Consider the following 17,214-nt stretch of genomic DNA (forward strand, 5'->3'; position numbering starts at 1 on the left):
CCGTCAGTCATCGATGGAACGTCTGGAAGACCAGCGTGATTGACTGCGTTCAGACGGGCGGCTAGCTGTCATCGATGGGCACAGTAACAGATAACATAGAACATACAGTGCAGAAGGAGGCCATTCGGCCCATCGAGTCTGCACCGACCCACTTAAGCTCTCACTTTCTCCCTATCCCTGTAACCCAATAGCCCCTCCTAACCTTTTTGGACACTAAGGGCAATTTCACATGGCCAATCTACCTAACCTGCACGCCTTTGGACTGTGGGAGGAAACCGGAGCACCCAGAGGAAACCCATGAAGACACGGGGAGAATATGTAAGTACGTGCCTGAAACCAGGGCCTGGTAACGGAGGTCAACTACCTTGTGGGTACGGCTGTTGGGGGGGTGGAGGCCTGATCCTGGAGGCTCCTCAAGAAGGCACTAGTTTCATGGGTGATGCTCGATCAATGGCTCCAGAAACAAGATTGGACGACAATTGAAGGCTTTATTGGACTAGATGTTTCCCCCAGCAGCACAGGTACAGAATGCAGTTACTAGGGAGACACAGGCTCTTATACGCCGCCTTACTGGGCGGAACCAGCAGGCAGGCTTCACCAATGATATTGCTGTCTCAGGTACCTCCCACACAGGTGGTCTTACAGCATCAACCTGGATACCGTAATACCCCGAATACCGACTACCACATTGGGTAGTGTGATGCACTTACCTCATAAATCCACCAAGTCTTCACCTTGAGAAATCTGAGAGCTCCCACAGCTCGGGAGCTGTCAAATTTCAAAAGCAGAAATATGATGAGGCTCACCACCTTATTGTCATACGTAAAGTTACAACTCGCCTCCTTGGAGCTGGTCGGTCGATCAATCCCCTCACAGCCTCAGTTAAAGCTAGAAATGGGCAGGTTAGGGTCAGGAGACAGACTCCTGACACGTTAACCTATTCTCCCACCACCTGACCAAAGCTATCGGTTTATTAAAATTCACCTCAAAGAAAATACTGGTGAGAGGAATCACAGTGGGCATTACACCACCGATAATTAACATCCGTAATGTAGAATGTCTCCTTGATAAGTATGATGTTGAAACAGATATTTTGCACAATTGTTGAGTACTCACCTTGCCAAAGCTGCCTTTTCCTAATACTTTTATGAAGGAGAAGTCTTCTAAGTTATAATGTTTGGTCTGGAATGTTTTCAGCTCTCCATTTTCACCATTTTCACCGGGTGTCACCGCTTGTTTATCTGCTCCTGCTACTTTGTGTTCTTCACCTCTATTATCGAACGAAAGAGCTTTTCTAATGTTATTTTCAAGCTCCTTGAGTTCTGGGGGAACAAAGTGAACATTTGATTGAGGATTTAACTTAAGTCCATTTCTGTTACACAACTAAATCTTCACTTACTACCAAATTCCAGCTCTTCAAACTTTAGTCTCCTCTTATTGTCAATCTTACAATCCGCTTCTCGCACCATCTCTCACTGAGAAAATAACTTGCATTTATATAGGACCTTTCAGATCCTTGGCACATCCTAAGATTTCTTCACAGTCCAATAAAGTGCTTTTGAAATGATGCAGGCAGTAATCCTGCTGCCAGACTCCTGTAAATACCACCAATGGCTGGATATGTCAGCAAATGTGCATGAGTAATTTGGGTAGATTTAGAATCATACTGGGGTGGCATGGTGGCGTAGTGGATAGCACTGCTGTTTCACGGTGCCGAGGGCCCGGGTTCGATCCCAGCCCCTGCTCACTTTCCATGTGGAGTTTGCACATTCTCCCCGTGTCTGCATGGGTCTTACCCTCACAACCCAAAGAAGGGCAGCACGGTAGCATAGTGGTTAGCACAATTGCTTCACAGCTCCAGGATCCCAGGTTCGATTCCCGGCTGGCTCACTGTCTGTGCGGAGTTTGCTCGTTCTCCCCGTGTGTGCGTGGGTTTCCTCCGGGTGCTCCGGTTTCCTCCCACAGTCCAAAGATGTGCAGGTTAGGTGGATTGGCCATGCTAAATTGCCCTTAGTGTCCAAAATTGCCCTTAGTATTGGGTGAGTGGGGTTACTGGGTTATGGGGATAGGGTGGAGGTGTGGGCTTGGGTAGGGTGCTCTTTCCAAGAGCCGGTGCAGACTCGATGGGCCGAATGGCCTCCTTCTGCACTGTAAAGTCTATGATAATGAATGTGCAGCGTAGGTGGTTCGGCCTTCTTGAACCGCTGCAGTCCAGGATTCCTCAGTTTCCATTCCATCTCCGTCGCCGTGCCAAAAAAATGTCAAGCCCAGCCCATTATCAAATCTCCTCTTAAGCCTGAGGGGACCCAGGTTCTCTAATCTCTAGTTTGGTGTATCTCACTTTTTGCTGAGTGCCTCTCCTGGCGGTTGATAGCAAAGATCACGTACATGCCCAGTAAATTGGCCAACTGTGTGTATGCATCCTACTTGATGGCAAAATTTGAGAACAACAGTGGTGTGGCAATTGCTTACATCAGCTCCATTCTTGACCATCATCACCTTGTGATCAAATTCTGGAACAACCCACCGAACAGGAATATAGGAGGAGCAAGTTCACCATATGGTCTGCAGCGATTCAAGACAAAGGTACATGACCAGCCTTTGAGGGGCCAACGCGGGATGGATAATAAATGCTGCCCATGTCAGTTGGCACCCACATCGCAAGAATGAGCATTCACAATAAAAATATATATTGAACGACTTTTAAAGAGACTACATTTCTTTGTTTTCATTCATATTCCTCATTGCTTTTTGGACAATACTCAGCCTTGCTATCTACAGGGTGAAGAGGGACCAGCGGCACTTGGGTACCTGTAGCACCAGGTCATTTACATGTAGAAGGCTAGTGATGACGTATCAGTTGATAATGGGTTACAATGCAGTTGCACCCATCTCCTCGCCCAGCACATGTGCATTCCTAGCATGGGCGCCACCAGATCCTGATCCAGCTTAATTAGACATCCTGCTTAATTTCTCCTTTTCCTGACCCAGTGGCATTGAGCTAAATTGAATCCCCTATCATTGATGGAATTGGCTAACACTCCACAAACTGAGGATTGAACATTAACAACAGCACTATAGCAGACAGTACCTTCACTTACTGAGTTATGAGGGGAGCTCAATGAGTAGTTTCATGAACAATCTAAACACAAACATTGATCAGTAAACCTTGAGTTCCAAAATGAACCAGAAAATTCAGAAGCATCAAACATATTCTGGACTGCAGTGCTTTGTTAGCCACAATTATTTTGGAGGAGTCCCTTTATGTTTAAAACTACAGTGCATGTTGCTCTGGCAGGAACCTTTCTGAATATTTGAGCTGCCTGGAGCTCAGCTGGAACTGTGTGGTCAGTTCTTAGGTCAGCAGCTGAGATATCCGCTGTTGCGTTTGCAATTTTGCTGCAAAAACTGGGTAATCGAAGGATGGGATTTACCGACCAACCCGCCGGATGTTTTCCGGCAATGGTGGCAGACGCCAGCGGGAATTACCAACCCCGTCGCTGTCAATAGGATTTCCCGGTGAGTGCACCCCTCATCACCGGGAAACCCGTGCGTCGGCGTGGGACCGGAATATCCCGCCGACGTGACAGACGGTAGATTGCACACAAGGGGTGGTGCTCTCTGTTTTAGCGGCAGAGTGTTGACGCTGTCGTAAACGCCTGAGCGTTTAACATTGACGTCATCTGGCCACTAGGAGCAGCGATCCCCCAACCCACAGGGGGCCAACATGGCACTGGAGCACTTCATACAGCTCCAGCTGCCGATACGCACCCCAGCACGGCTGGTGCGGATCCACGCATGCGCGCCATGACTGGCGTGGGTCCGCACATGCACGCCACGGCCGGCGTGGGTCTGTGCATACGCGCGGGATGCCGTCTCCGCGACGGCCCCCACGCAACATGGCGGAGACTTACAGGGGTCCGGAACGGAGGAACATAGGGCTCCCCCCCCGAAATTAGCCCGCCCGACGATCGGTAGCCCCCGATCGTGGGCCTGGCCACCGTGCAGGCCCCCCCCCCAGAGTCGGATACCCCCTGCCCCCCACCTGGACGGCCCCCGCAGCCAGAACGCCGAGGTCCCACCAGGTAGGACCACACGCAAACGACGCCAGCGGGACTTGGCCCGTCGAGCGCGGAGAATCGCTGCGGGAGCCACTCTCAAGGGCACCCAACCGTGCCGACGCTGATTCTCCAGAGAATCAGTGGCCCGGCGTCAGAGCGGCGTGGCAGGATTCACATGCCCCCCCCCCCCCCCCCCCAGCGGTTCTCCGACCCAGCGTGGGCTAGGAGAATCCCGCCCAAGATCTTTCCTGACTGGAATACGACTATTAAATGACACGAGTCAGAGAGGGAAGGAGAGGAAATATTAACATCTCATGTTTTTGTCTGGATCAACTGTGCCCTTGCCCACTGGGCCATGACAATAGGAGGGCATTTTGCGTTTTTGCGTGGGGGGGTGAGAAGCAAAGTCTGAATCATAATTGGTAAAGAAAGGAATCAAGTTTTTACAAATCATCTACAATTTGACAATTTCTTGATCTTACCCTGATCACACGGTGACGTTGGTGCTGATTTTGATCTGTCTTCCTCAGATGGTGCCGCTCCAGGGATTGATTGTTGTGGGTCCTGACCGGTGTTCAACTAAAAAGGAAAGACGTACATAAATGTATATATATAGATATACGGGACATAAAAACAACCAGAACAAACATTCTACTTACACAATATTATAACACAAGTGCAACTGTACTTGATAGAATGAAGACACATTTTGTTTGGGTTAGAATAAATTATTTGTGGTATTATTTTATTTCCAATAGTTACCAAATTATTCTGTATTGTTCAAAAGCTGAAATTCAAACTCAGAGTAGACTGACCACACTGTCCTTTCTTCACAGAGTAACTCACTTCTTCACTGTTGTTGCTACTTAATTTCTGGGTGCTTAGAAGATCAACGTAAAAATTTACATACCCCGCATGCCTGATTTATAATAGCCATTAGTCATATATCTGAAAATGAAGAATGCCGCACAATTGTGAAATTCATTTGTATCCGAGTTTAATGTGGGTCCAAAATAAATGCATTGCTAATTCACTTAAAGTGAAAAATTCTGCCTGAGTAAAAGCAGGCAGTTGCCTTGCCAGCACGGGCTCCACGGCAAATTCTCGGAACAGGAGTTGTGGCAACTGGTGAGGGGGTGGAAGCGATCACTAATACTGAGCCTGGGAGGGCTCCTTGCCCGCCTGGTTTCAGAGCTGGATTTGCGAAGAAGTCACTTTTGTTGCCGACGGCTGCCTTGCCCCTTTCATTGCAGAATGACCTCTATAAGGGCCACAAACAGATGTCAACCACTCATTTATCTTCGTAAGGGGTCTAACACGCTGTTTGCCTGAAAAACGGCCTGACCCAACACTGGGCGCCGAAATTGGGCTGTGTTGCCCTGGTCTTACATCTGTAGAACCGGTGCGAGGAGATTCAACTTCCCCCCAGAGGGCATAAGACTCTGGAATCCTGTCTGCCAGCAGAGGCTTGGCAAGGCGGAACCACCAGCCAACGATGTTTAATTTATGGGGGTGATGATATTACTTGTAAAATTGGAGTGAATGGCCCACGGGCTCCCTCGGCCTGCAAAATCACAGCAGCGTCCTGTCATTCTGAGGCAGGAAGAGAATCCCTTGAAGGTTCTACTGAACAAGGATATTCATTACTCCTTCAGCTCTCAATTGAGCTTTTGGGTCTTGAGCTTAAGGTAATTGATCATCTCTGAGAACAATAACCTTTGACTGCGGATGGTCTGGAACTTTTCTTGGTCCCTCAATCACACGCTTGCCAACTCTGGTGAGTGTTCTCCTGAAATTTTCAAGGAGCACATGGCAGAGACACCGGCACAGCCCTCTAACTCCTCCGAACATGTCCTTCAATATGGAAGGTACAAGCCGTAGATGTGCTGAAGCCCTCTCCACTGGAAATTCATTCACTGTAAAACATGAAATTCCCAGGAATCCTGTCCTGGCCCTGTTTAGAGTTGCAAGTCCAAATTTTAACCGGATTAACTCAGAAAGGAATCTCTTCTGAATATTCAGAACCAGGCAGAAATTCCGGCAGCAGGAGGCTTCTGCCCACGGTCTCACCGGAATGGCCTACGACAGTCAGGGAGGAGACGGCAGGTGGTGTGGGGACGGGGGCGAGGGTGCAAAGGAGGAGGGGGCAGTGGGAAAGATTGAAAATAGAAAAGAACATTTCAGAAGGTGCTTGAACTCTATCTGCACAGTGCGAACGAATGAAGTGACTGAAAGCATGTTCTCACATTCATCAAATCTGCTCTGGTGTTTATACTTCTGTCCTGTGATTTCTCTCTGCTGCCAAACTCCAGTTGATGTATAATACCAGTCCCATATGTGTGATGTAATGGTAGATTAGCTCTTCATAATACAGTAGCTACTTAGGGAAGACCAATATAACATTATCAAAGAAAATGAAGGTCCATCCACAGAATAATATACTTTAATATCGTATTCAGGATAATAATGTTTGCTGAACTCAGAGACCACACACTGGGAGGGAGAACTGGCGAGGATGGGGAAGAACTGGGTTTCTGCCAAGAAGGCATGAAACACGATTCTGTTTTGCGATGTTTGGTATGTTAATCTTTAAGGTATGGTGCAAATATAAGTTACTGTCTTCACTTGTGAAATTGTACCATACAAAACTGAGCTTCACAGCCAAGTCTGTTGAACATAAATTGTTCTGGTACTCATTAGGTGCACACAAACCTCTATCATAGGATGTGACCCAACAGTTTCTCTTGGTAATATTTATAAAATCCTACCCTTGATTTACTTCCACCCTTAATGACAGATCACGCAACCATCAACAGAAATGGGTGTATGCCTTTTTAAGAAAGAACAGTTAATATTAACTAACTTATCATATAAAGTGCTGCCAATGAAGTCACTTTGTAATTCTATCTCTTTAAGCGAAGGTACAAGCAAAGACAATTGGCCTTCATTCAAGAGGTTATAAGATTGGCAGAAATAATAGACCAAAAAAAAGGACAAGGAGCAAAGCTGAATGGATTAGGGCGATCCAAAATACATTCTGCCTCAAGGCCATGGGAAAATAGCGATCATACAAAACAACAGGAAAAAAAATCATTTAAAGCTGTGGCTTTTAACTCAGTTAACTCCTTGTGTACTGGAGGAACAAAATTAATGCCATTACTACCACCCATCTTTATTTGCAGTTTTGCTATTAATGCAGCCCCAACATTAGTGCAGCCTGCTCATGATAAGGTGCTGCTACCTCTGGAGGAGTTCAGGTTCACTAAAGGTGGTGATCTTTACTGACACTTTCAGCATGTTCTGCCACCTTCTCTGGTTGTGGATGCCTTGCCAGTCTCTCCAGACCCAATAGCAAGAACAAAATTATACGTAACTGTTTTGAAGCAACCGCACAAAACACAACTTTGCTTTCTTCAGCAGCTTGTCTTTTATTCCAGTGCTGTAACACCCAGCCCTCAATAAAAAAGACACACTGCTAAAAGTGTCAGCAGTCCCACAGTAAACTGCAAAACCATTTGTCAAATTGGCTTTGGAATGAGAGCAATGTTATAAGGATAACTTCCATCAGATTCATTTCCAGAAAGGAAACAAGATACATGCATGAGAGCTTTAGTAATGGGTCTGCCCAGGTAAGCAAGGGAAGACTGGCGGTGCAATTTAACCTGAAAAAAGCTGGGTGGGATTCACTGTCCCGCCAGCCAGCCCCGTTTTCTGGTGCCCCCCCCCCCCCTCGCGCAGCAGGATCCTCCGTTCCAGCAGTCACCGATGGGGTTTCCAATTGTGGACATCCCACGCCACCTGGAAACGAGAGGGCCCGAGGGCATGGGTGCGCTGCCGACGAAGCAGAGGATCCACCAACAGAGAATCCCGCAGTTTATGCCGATTTGGGGTGCATTTACCGGGGTATTGATCGGCGGATGCAGTGCTGAGAAACACCTGGCTATTCAATGGCAATTTGCTGTTTCTTTTGGCCTCGGGTGTTTCTCTCTGCCGAGGCCACACCTACAGTAATTTCCTTCTGGTGAGCTTCAGGGAGTGCCATTTTGGAAGGCTGCCCCAATCTTTTCCACCCCGCCTTTCAACCCCCCCTCCCCCGGGAACTCCTTTTCATCCCGTGGGCACAATTCCTGGCAGTGCCAACTTGGCATCCAGACACCCATGGACTGCCACACTGGCAGTTCCCCGACCAGCCTTGCAGTGGCACCAAAGCACTCTGGGATTGCCAGGGTGCCAGGCTGGCAATGCCAAGGTGCCCAGGTGCCAGTGGGAGTGCTAGGGTGCCATCCTCTGCCCAACCACCATTCTAATGGCCTGGAAGATCCCCCCAGGTGCCATTAGGACTGGTCCACATTTGAGGAAACCAGCACTAAATGACGTCCTGGCAAGGTCTCCCACTGAGGGCGAGATCCAGATCGTGACGTCTTACAATATTTTGTTTCAAAGTGTCACAAACCTCACAAGGGGCCTCTTGGGAAATTCAGTGGCCTCGTCCCCAACCCAACTCGGGCACGATGAGGCATTTAAATCCGCCCCAAGTTTTAAACACACTCCCATCTGCCTCATGGCTGGCAGAAAGCAGGTCAGCCGGGGGGCAACAAGGGGAGGAGGGGGAAAGATAAAATAAACTGGACGGTGTAACCACTCCAAATTGGCCATTGGTAATTTGAAATTGGGCAGCAAGGACACTCACCACAAGTCAGAGGGGTCTCTTTTGAACATGCAGGTTAGGCTCAGTTACCATAATCTGCTATTTTAATCAAATGCCTGAGTGAGAAAGAGCAGTGATGGTTCCCGTGCCAGAAATCCTGCTGGGAAATGGTTCCCGGGCTAGGAGACACCCTACCAGAAGAGATTTTTAAAAAAGTTTCCTTGTTAAGTCCCATCTCCACAAGTAGCTGGTGAGTCAGATGACCGGCAGCTGTCTACTCCCATTAGTGCCACTGGGAGCGGTGGCCACTGTTGGAACTGAAGGCAGTGCACCACGCTGAGGAGCCAGAGGTGCTGGAATGTAAGGTGAGTGAGGTTTTGCTGAGCCCAGTCAGAGGACCTGGTTCGGGGATGACCTACAGGGACCACAAAACCTTGCCACTGATAAAATACCAACAGAGCAGGCTGGCGATGGCTATGGTGCTGCCGTAAAGCCACCCGATTTTATGCCAGCTCAGCCTGCCAACCCATTCCCGGGGGGCGGCAAACTCCACCACATATCGCCAAGGTTGAATAGGATGTAGCTCACTAGGAGTGCATATAGAAAAGAAACAAAGCTCATTCAGACCGTGGGAGGGTTTCTCCCTCCCGGCGCAGCACATTTCTGGTGCAGCACGCTGTCCGGATTCTCCGTTTTGCCGGCTGGTCAATGGGGTTTCCCATCGTGGGGCAGCCCCACACCATGGGGAAACCCCCGGGCTGCCAGCAGAATGGAGAATCCTGATGGTGGAGAATTCAGCCCCATAGCTTTCATGTATATTTTAGGTTCTCACCTTTTCAGTAGGTGATTCAGAGGTCTTAGAATAATTGAGCTTTTTTTCTCTCGAGTTTCCCTGTCCTTCCATTGTGGGCACTCCTCTTCGCTGCATCTTTATGATTTCCCTTGTAGGTCTACCCTCAAAAAGGTTTTTTCTCCCCCCAATTGAAACATGTGCACAGACTGAGAATCAAACCTGGGGAATGATCACTCAATGTGCCTGCAGCTTTATGACAGAAAACAATGTTATCAAAGAGGGTGTAATTCCAGATTCAAAATATGGTCTGACTCCAGAACAAGGCAATGTCAGATTCCTCATCGAGATCTTCCCTTCACTACCTGGGTGTCACCATACAGATTGTCGCACCCGCAAAAGTTCAAGTCGAGGTTAAAAAGGGCAAACAGACCGTGCACATTCTCATTCAACTAGAGGAGGCCTACTGGATTCATAACCAGTTATCAAAGTGACTAGTTACCATAAGAGACTGCTGGGGCCATTACTTTGAAAAACGTTAACTTCAGGGAGAATATGGCTGAGGCCTTATCAATAATGGAAGAGTTAGACTTTGCTCAGGCAGATAGGCTATTTGAGCTGGATAGGTTCACCAATACCAGGGACACAAGCATAAGTTACAAAAGCATAAAGCTAAGTTAAATTCCAGGGACACTGAATTTTACAGAGCTGCCAGTCTATGAAATAGTTTGCCGGCAGGTGAAGCGAGTGCAAGTTTGCTGAGAACCTTCAAAATGGAGCTGCATGGTCACCCTGTGTGGAGTTTGCACATTCTCCCCGTGTCTGCATGGGTTTCACCCCCACAACCCAAAGATGTGCTGGTTAGGTGGATTGGCCACGCTAAATTTCCCCTTAATTGGAAAAAAAACAATTGGGTAGTCTAAATTTAAAATAAAATGGAGCTGCATGAGAAAGGCCAACAGATATGCAAATAGATTGCAGGTGGGTCCTCCTAAATTATGTCACCCAGTCCTACCTATGTCATTAATGCCCTGATTTGCGTAGAAAAGAGACCTCATTTTTACTTCAGAGAGGTGCCTCAGTTTCCCAGAGTTAGGCCACTGTGAAAATCACAGCACGATGATCATCGGGGTGAACAGGGTGGTAAAAATTCATCTGTAAGCCCTTTCCCCTTTGAATGCAGACCTTCCCCAGTGTTGAATAGGACACATTAGTTGACTGTACTGGCAAGACATGGTTGACACAGTGGCCCAATCCATTGGAGCATCAAGATGAGAGTAGATAAATGACAACACTCACTTAAAGATCCCGGTGGCACAGTGGTTAGCACCGCTGCCTCACAGCGACAGGGACCCAGGTTCAATTCCGACCTCGGGTAACTGTCTGTGTGGAGTTTGCACATTCTCCCCGTGTGTGCGTGCATTTCCTCCAGGTGCTCCGGTTTCCTCCCACATTCCAAAAATGTGCAGGTTAGGTGGATTGGCCAGAACAAATTGTTCCTTAGGGTGGGGTTAGAGGGCAGGGGAATTGGGCCTCGGTAGGGTGGTCTTTCGAAGTGTCTGTGCAAATTCGATGGGCCGAATGGTCTCGTTCTACACTGTAGGGATTCCATGGTTCTATGGTCCCAAAATTGCTTAATTGCTGTGCAGCGATGACTTTCCCACAGCAGGGATTGTGAAAATGAAGAGTGGTGGGAAGGAGAGGTGGCGAAGTGGCTCTCTCATAATGTCTAAAGACTAGATAAGAGAAACACTGCTAGACATCCAGGAACAAACCTTTCAATACCAACTATCCACCTTTGTTCCCTGCATTCTCCACCATTGTATAACCCCTCAGTCATTGCTGAGGACAGCAGCAGGGCGAATATTGCCATCACAGATGAAATTAGCCCGATTGGGTTAAGGATCAAATCTGGAACTTCACTGGACTGCAGAGCTTTGTTTTATTGCTTCATAGTAATTTTAACAATTCAGACATTTTAAGCTGTTGGGTAGTTAGGTCAAAGAACTTTATAGAGAGACCAAATACCTGAATATCTATTTGTGCACAGACAGTTCTATTTTGAAGAGGAGCCATAACCACGATTTATTACATCACTGGTTTTAATTTTTCAGGGTACCTGATCTCAGTTAGACTGACGACGACAGTGTGTTGTAGTGCAAGAGCACATTATACCACATTCAGTCACACATCCAGCTGTACACCCCTACTTTTAATACTCTACCTTTTTCTTCCGTTGTCCACTGTTGGTGATCTTATCTGGAGTGACACCGAGATCCGCTAGCACTTTAGCAATCCCTCGAGCATCGACGCCACAATTTGGTGCCACGTTGGTCTCACAGCGTCTATGGACGTTCATCTTACACACTAGATAAAGGACAGGAACATTTCATTAGCAAACAGGGGATTTATCTGCCTTTGTCGCAACTGTTTCGCTTTGAAACAAAAGCTAAAGGTTAAAGCTAAAATGGAATTCGTTTTTTTGAAGACTATACCCATCATTTTAACAGCTTGAGACAGTTCATCATTCATAGACAAATGAAAAACAATGAAACAGTTATCGATGAGCACCCGGCCCCAAGAGAGAAGCAAGGTCAATGGAGTATAATACATCATATAGTTGTTGGCTTCCTTTCATAATATTGTTCTCATCACAACACCTTTCAGGCTAAGGAAGCCTCTAAGAGTTGAACAATATTGCACCCTGAGCCCTGTCATTGATCAGAAATGCATTGTGTAAAACAGCATTAAGAAAATAATTGGTCTTTCCAAAAAGGATTTCACAAAAGCAATCTATTTATTGGAAAACAAAATTCCTGAAAAGTGTCAAGATCCTGAAACCGTCACCAAGCAAGTTTGCAACATGCATGGCAATTGAGGTTGCAGTTGCTCAGTTGTTCAATTGGTCACTTCTTCCCCTTCTGACGAGTAGGAAAGAATCAAGAGTGAGACAGACCACTGTTACTTTCTGCACTAAATCTCAAACTGAAAATCTGTCTGAATTTGACAGAAAACTGACTGTGAAAGGTTCTGGGGAAATAAACGGACTGAACTGGAACTACTCAAGTTGATTCCCAGGATTACAAAAGAAATACGGAGACAGTCAGAAAGCAGTGGCCAAAGCCAAATCAAACAAAATCCAGCAGCTAAAAGCTTGCTGTCCCTTCAGCTGCTACTAATTTCAATAACTGTTAGTCATTTCTGATTTTGATTAAAAGGTAGGATCTGATCAGTAATCACTGAAGACTTTTTTTTTCATTAATTGTTAGTGAAGCAAAAAGTTACAGGAAGGAAGATTTTCTTTGTTCATTATTTATAGAAACTCAGAGTAACGTAGAGAAAGGACCTGGTTTATTACAAAAGTGAATTTTTAAAAGTCTTTCTCCACAAGGTTTATTAAAAGTTGTGAAAGCCCAGAAAGGGCGGGGCACCCGTGACATGTCGATGAGGGTCACAACAGATTCTCGAGGATGGGAAACAGTTGAGGGAATCCTGCTGAGGATGCCAAGGTAAGAACAGCCCCCCCCCCCCCCCCCCCCCCCCGGAAAGGAGCGTGCTGAGCAGCGCCCTGGCACATATGGACACTGCCAAGTTAGCACAGTGCCACCCTGTCCTAGGGGTCAGTGACAGGCTCTCTGGGAGCCCAATGGGTGGGGAAGGAGGGGTTCCCATTATGTGTGGTGGTGGTAGAGCGCACCGTGGTGGAGATTCAGCAGAGCGGTGGGACACCTGGCACTGGACGATGGAGCACCGGCAATAATGTTGTGGTGGTTGGTAGCCATGGGTGTGAGGGGACCAGAAGTCTGATTGTGCCATCCATTGGGGGGGGGGGGGGGGGGGGGGGGGGCCTTTTAAAGATGGTGCCCCGATCCCTGTGAAGCTGGCCTTCCTGTCTCTATTACCCCACCACACTGGCAGGGTAAATCATGCCGCCAGGTTTTATTTTATCAGAATGTCAGAAAATCTGGTCTGAAAACTCAGCTGTGCACTGGAGAGATACATGGTGCCAGTTTTCAGTCAGGCCTGACACTCTGACAAATTATGGAAACATTCCGCCCCGTATATGTTTAGGCGCCAGTGTTGTTGCGCCTGCAGAATTGACGTGCAGCATCACTGTTCTAGGCCTTGACATTGTTACTTTCACATAACATGATTGCGCAGAACAGCTTTACAGGGTCAGCAGCTCTCTGCAATTTTATCTGCAAGCCAAGATACTAAGTACTATCTGGCCTGCTCCCCTCCAATGTTGGAGTCCACACTGCAGTCTGTTCCTGTCAGGGGGATTATTAACCTGGTGTTGTAAGACTTCTTACTAGGGGGATTATTATCACTCTTCTAACAGCCCCAGGGATTTGAAGGTTAGCAAAGTAAGGCAGGTAAGTGGGGGTGGCTTGCTCCATGCCATCACCCCTCCAGCATTTGGATAGGATAATAAAGCTCTTGAGGCCCACGCATGGGAATTCCTTCTTTAATCCTCTCTACCTCTTTATCTCTTTCTCCTCCATTAAGATGTGCCTTAAAATCCACATCTTTGACCAAGCATTTAGCCAGCATTCCTAACATCCCTTTATGTGCATCAGTGTCAAAGTCTGTTTGTTTTTGCTATACAAATGCAAGAATCGAACCTGGGACCCTGGAGCTGTGAAGCAACAAAAAAAGTCTGTATAAATGCAAGTTATTCTGTCTGTTGTTGAAGGTTTTCTGACAATATCCAAAGAAAAGCAGAACAAGTTTCCTGATGTCCTGACCAATATTTAATCTTGAACCAACATTAAGGCTAACCAGTTATTCATCTCACTGTTGTTTTTCTACATTACAGAAGTGACTCGACTTCAGATTCATTTAGTGGACCGGTGGTATCCTAAAGTAATGAAAGGTGCCATGTTGCTTACATGGACAGGAGATATTGAGGGAACAAAAAGAAGGAAGCAGCGAACTGCTCATCAATTAATTTTGTTACATGCCCATTTCCTCAGGTTGGATCGTCAGGTAAATTCCTTTACAGCACTGTGTGTGAGCCAGGAGGAATAGGAGCCCTTTCTCATGTCCACCATGTGTACCTGCTTCCCTCCCTGCCATCAGATCTGCCAGTCTGCTCATGGCCCCCAATGTCTTCTCTGGTTTCCCCATGTTTTATTCAGATTCAACCCTTCCCTCCCGGACTGAATCCATGAAACTCCCAGCCCCAATCTCTCCCAGCCTGCTCCCAACTCCACAGCTGTGGGCTGGTGCTACAGGCCTTCTCACCACCCAGAAAACAGAGTGAAAAACTTCAAAAGAGATCCTCCTATTAAGCTCAGCAAGGGATCAAGTGAGCCCATACCACCTGCCTCGTTAGTCCCCCACCAATATCAAGGCCCAAGTGTCTGTACTTCGTAACGCAAGCTTCAAAACTTGGAAATGGGCAGATCTAGTGAGAAGTCAGTGCCCAGGTTTTCTTCTTCTTAATACTGAGAATGAAAAACATTTTATCGCAGGTGCCTGGCATCAGCAAAAAGCTTGATCAGCTCAAACGTGCCAAGGAACTGATGCTAGCTTTTCTCTGTTCCAACAATAACACTGAGCTTCACCTTCAGATAGGCTTGGGTCACTGTCTGTGCAGAGGATGCACGCTCTCCCTGTGTCTGCGTGGGTTTCCTCCGGGTGCTCCTGATTTCTCCCACAAATCCCGAAAGACATACTGTTAGGTCAATTGGACATTCTGAATTCTCCCTCTGTGTACCCGGACAGGCGCTGGAATGTGGCGACTAGGGGACTTTCACAGTAGCTTCATTGCAGTGTTATTGTAAGCCTACTTGTGACAATAAAGATTACTAGAAAATGACGCTTAACCATTTGTGGGGCATTTCTTTCCCAGTTAATCTTCTTTGTTTTTGTAATTTTCTTTGTTCTTTTAGATCCTTGGAAAATAGACGACAGGTTTAGGTAAAGGATCTGGATCGGCGCAGGCTGGGAGGGCCGAAGGGCCTGTTCCTGTGCTGTAATTTTCTTTGTTCTTTGTAGTTCCTTTCCAAACCCGGCATAATTATACTGACAATTTTGGTCAGATTTTGTGGTGCAGGGCCACACCTGCCAGTCACTTGACTGACACGATCCAAATTAATTTTGTGGACCCTTAGAGCCAATAGAGGAGACTTTGATCCAAAGAGATTGAGTTGTGCAAGTGAATGTCTAACCCACTGCACAGCCCAATTCCCAAGGCAAAGGTGCCCTTTGTTATAACTGCAAAGTGACCAAGTAACTATTGTTTCACCCAACAGGATAAGAAGCTTGTCAACATCACTCAAGAAGCAGTCAGAGAAGCTAAAGAGATACAAAGCTCCAATGTCATTATAAGTTAAAAATCAATTAGCGCTAAAACCTACTCAAAGCTTTTGCCTTTGATTTTTGAATTTCTCTTAAACATTTGATTGTGAAGGAGTTGGCAAGAAACGTAAATAAGTGAAACCCTCAACAATACCACTAAACCTAATTATGCTACTTCAACTACCCTTGCCCATAAAGACAGCTGACAGCACAGATGTTAGAACTCTAATCTCAGTAACCCACGAGGACAAATCCACATAATTGGAGGGAAAGTATTTTCATACCTTTACAGTTAAAATGGAAAGTTAAGTTGTCGCCAATTCTATGGTGAATATAATAATCTTAATTGACATTTTTTATATTCGGCAGGATATGCACAAGGTTGCATCTCCCTCCTTAAACCTGCTCCATTGGAAAGTTCATCCGTGCACCCCAGAATATCTCCGTTATGAAGAACTGTGGACATGAAGTCGGGGTAGCTTTGAGAACCATGAAACCTGGGAAGTCACATCTCTAGCTGGCTGAGGGTAGGAGCGTACAACTAGTATTACAATTTTGGACAATCTCTCAGAACACGCTGTACACCTCAGCTCCTCTTGCCAAAGCCCTTTGAAGGATGTGCTGGATTACTGTCCATTGGGGACATGAACAGAACATCTTACCAGGCAGGTTATTAATAATTAATAATTATATTAAAATCAACCGAGAAATTAATAAGTTGTTTATCATGTAAAATGCGTAACTACTCTGAAGAAAAGGTCATTAAAGATTTATATCTTCCTTTGAATTGAAGAGGATCCGAGCAGCCTCTATTATAGGGCACCATCGAATAGCCTCATGCGCCCGACTAGGTGATGCAATGCTGACGTTGAGTCTCCTCTTGCAAGATCTGCGACCCTCGGAATGCCTTGCAAGATCGAACGAGATTAATGTATTTAAGTGAGCTATTAGGCTCATTTAAATATGTGAGCGCCTGACTCTCCCGGGGCACAGACCTGGACCAGGTGCAACAGAACCTGGGGGGGGGGGGGGGTCTCCCAGAGGCCAGCGGAGGCCCCCTGGGTGGCCGGGCACTGGGAAGGATGGTACCCTGGCACACCCACTGACACCTGGTTACCTCGGCACTGCCAGACTAGCACCTTCACTCTGTCTCGTGGGTACTCTGGCAGTAACATCCTGGCACTGCCAGGGTGCCCTGCTGGTACTGCCAGGCTGGCAAGGGCATTGAAACTGGCAGCACCAAGGTTCCCGGGTGCCAGGTTGCCTGTGGCAGGGATTGGGCCCAGGGGTGCCCTGCCCTTCAGTGGTGGTGGGAGGGTGGGGGGCTTGAGGACTCCCGAAGAGGTAAGTTGGGGGAGTTGGGGGGGGTGTCTGGAAGCTGCAGTGGGGCGTATGAGGAGTTTGAGAGA

The 17,214-nt window shown here is 47.0% G+C and overlaps 1 protein-coding gene across 2 annotated transcripts in view; it reads right to left on the bottom strand.

The window, feature by feature from the left end:
• Window positions 1-17,214, bottom strand: part of prkcea (protein kinase C, epsilon a) — a 697,348-nt gene that overhangs the window by 270,389 nt on the left and 409,745 nt on the right. For both annotated transcript variants that reach the window (XM_038813231.1, XM_038813238.1), the window contains 3 exons: window positions 11,724-11,866; window positions 4,544-4,640; window positions 1,117-1,322 (listed from right to left, as the gene is read on the bottom strand). In XM_038813231.1, coding sequence (XP_038669159.1) covers window positions 1,117-1,322; window positions 4,544-4,640; window positions 11,724-11,866 — 446 coding nt within the window. The remainder of the gene's footprint in view (window positions 1-1,116; window positions 1,323-4,543; window positions 4,641-11,723; window positions 11,867-17,214) is intronic.

The sequence above is a fragment of the Scyliorhinus canicula genome, chromosome 1 (genome assembly GCF_902713615.1).
Source record: "Scyliorhinus canicula chromosome 1, sScyCan1.1, whole genome shotgun sequence".
NCBI classification, from domain to species: Eukaryota; Metazoa; Chordata; class Chondrichthyes; order Carcharhiniformes; family Scyliorhinidae; genus Scyliorhinus; species Scyliorhinus canicula.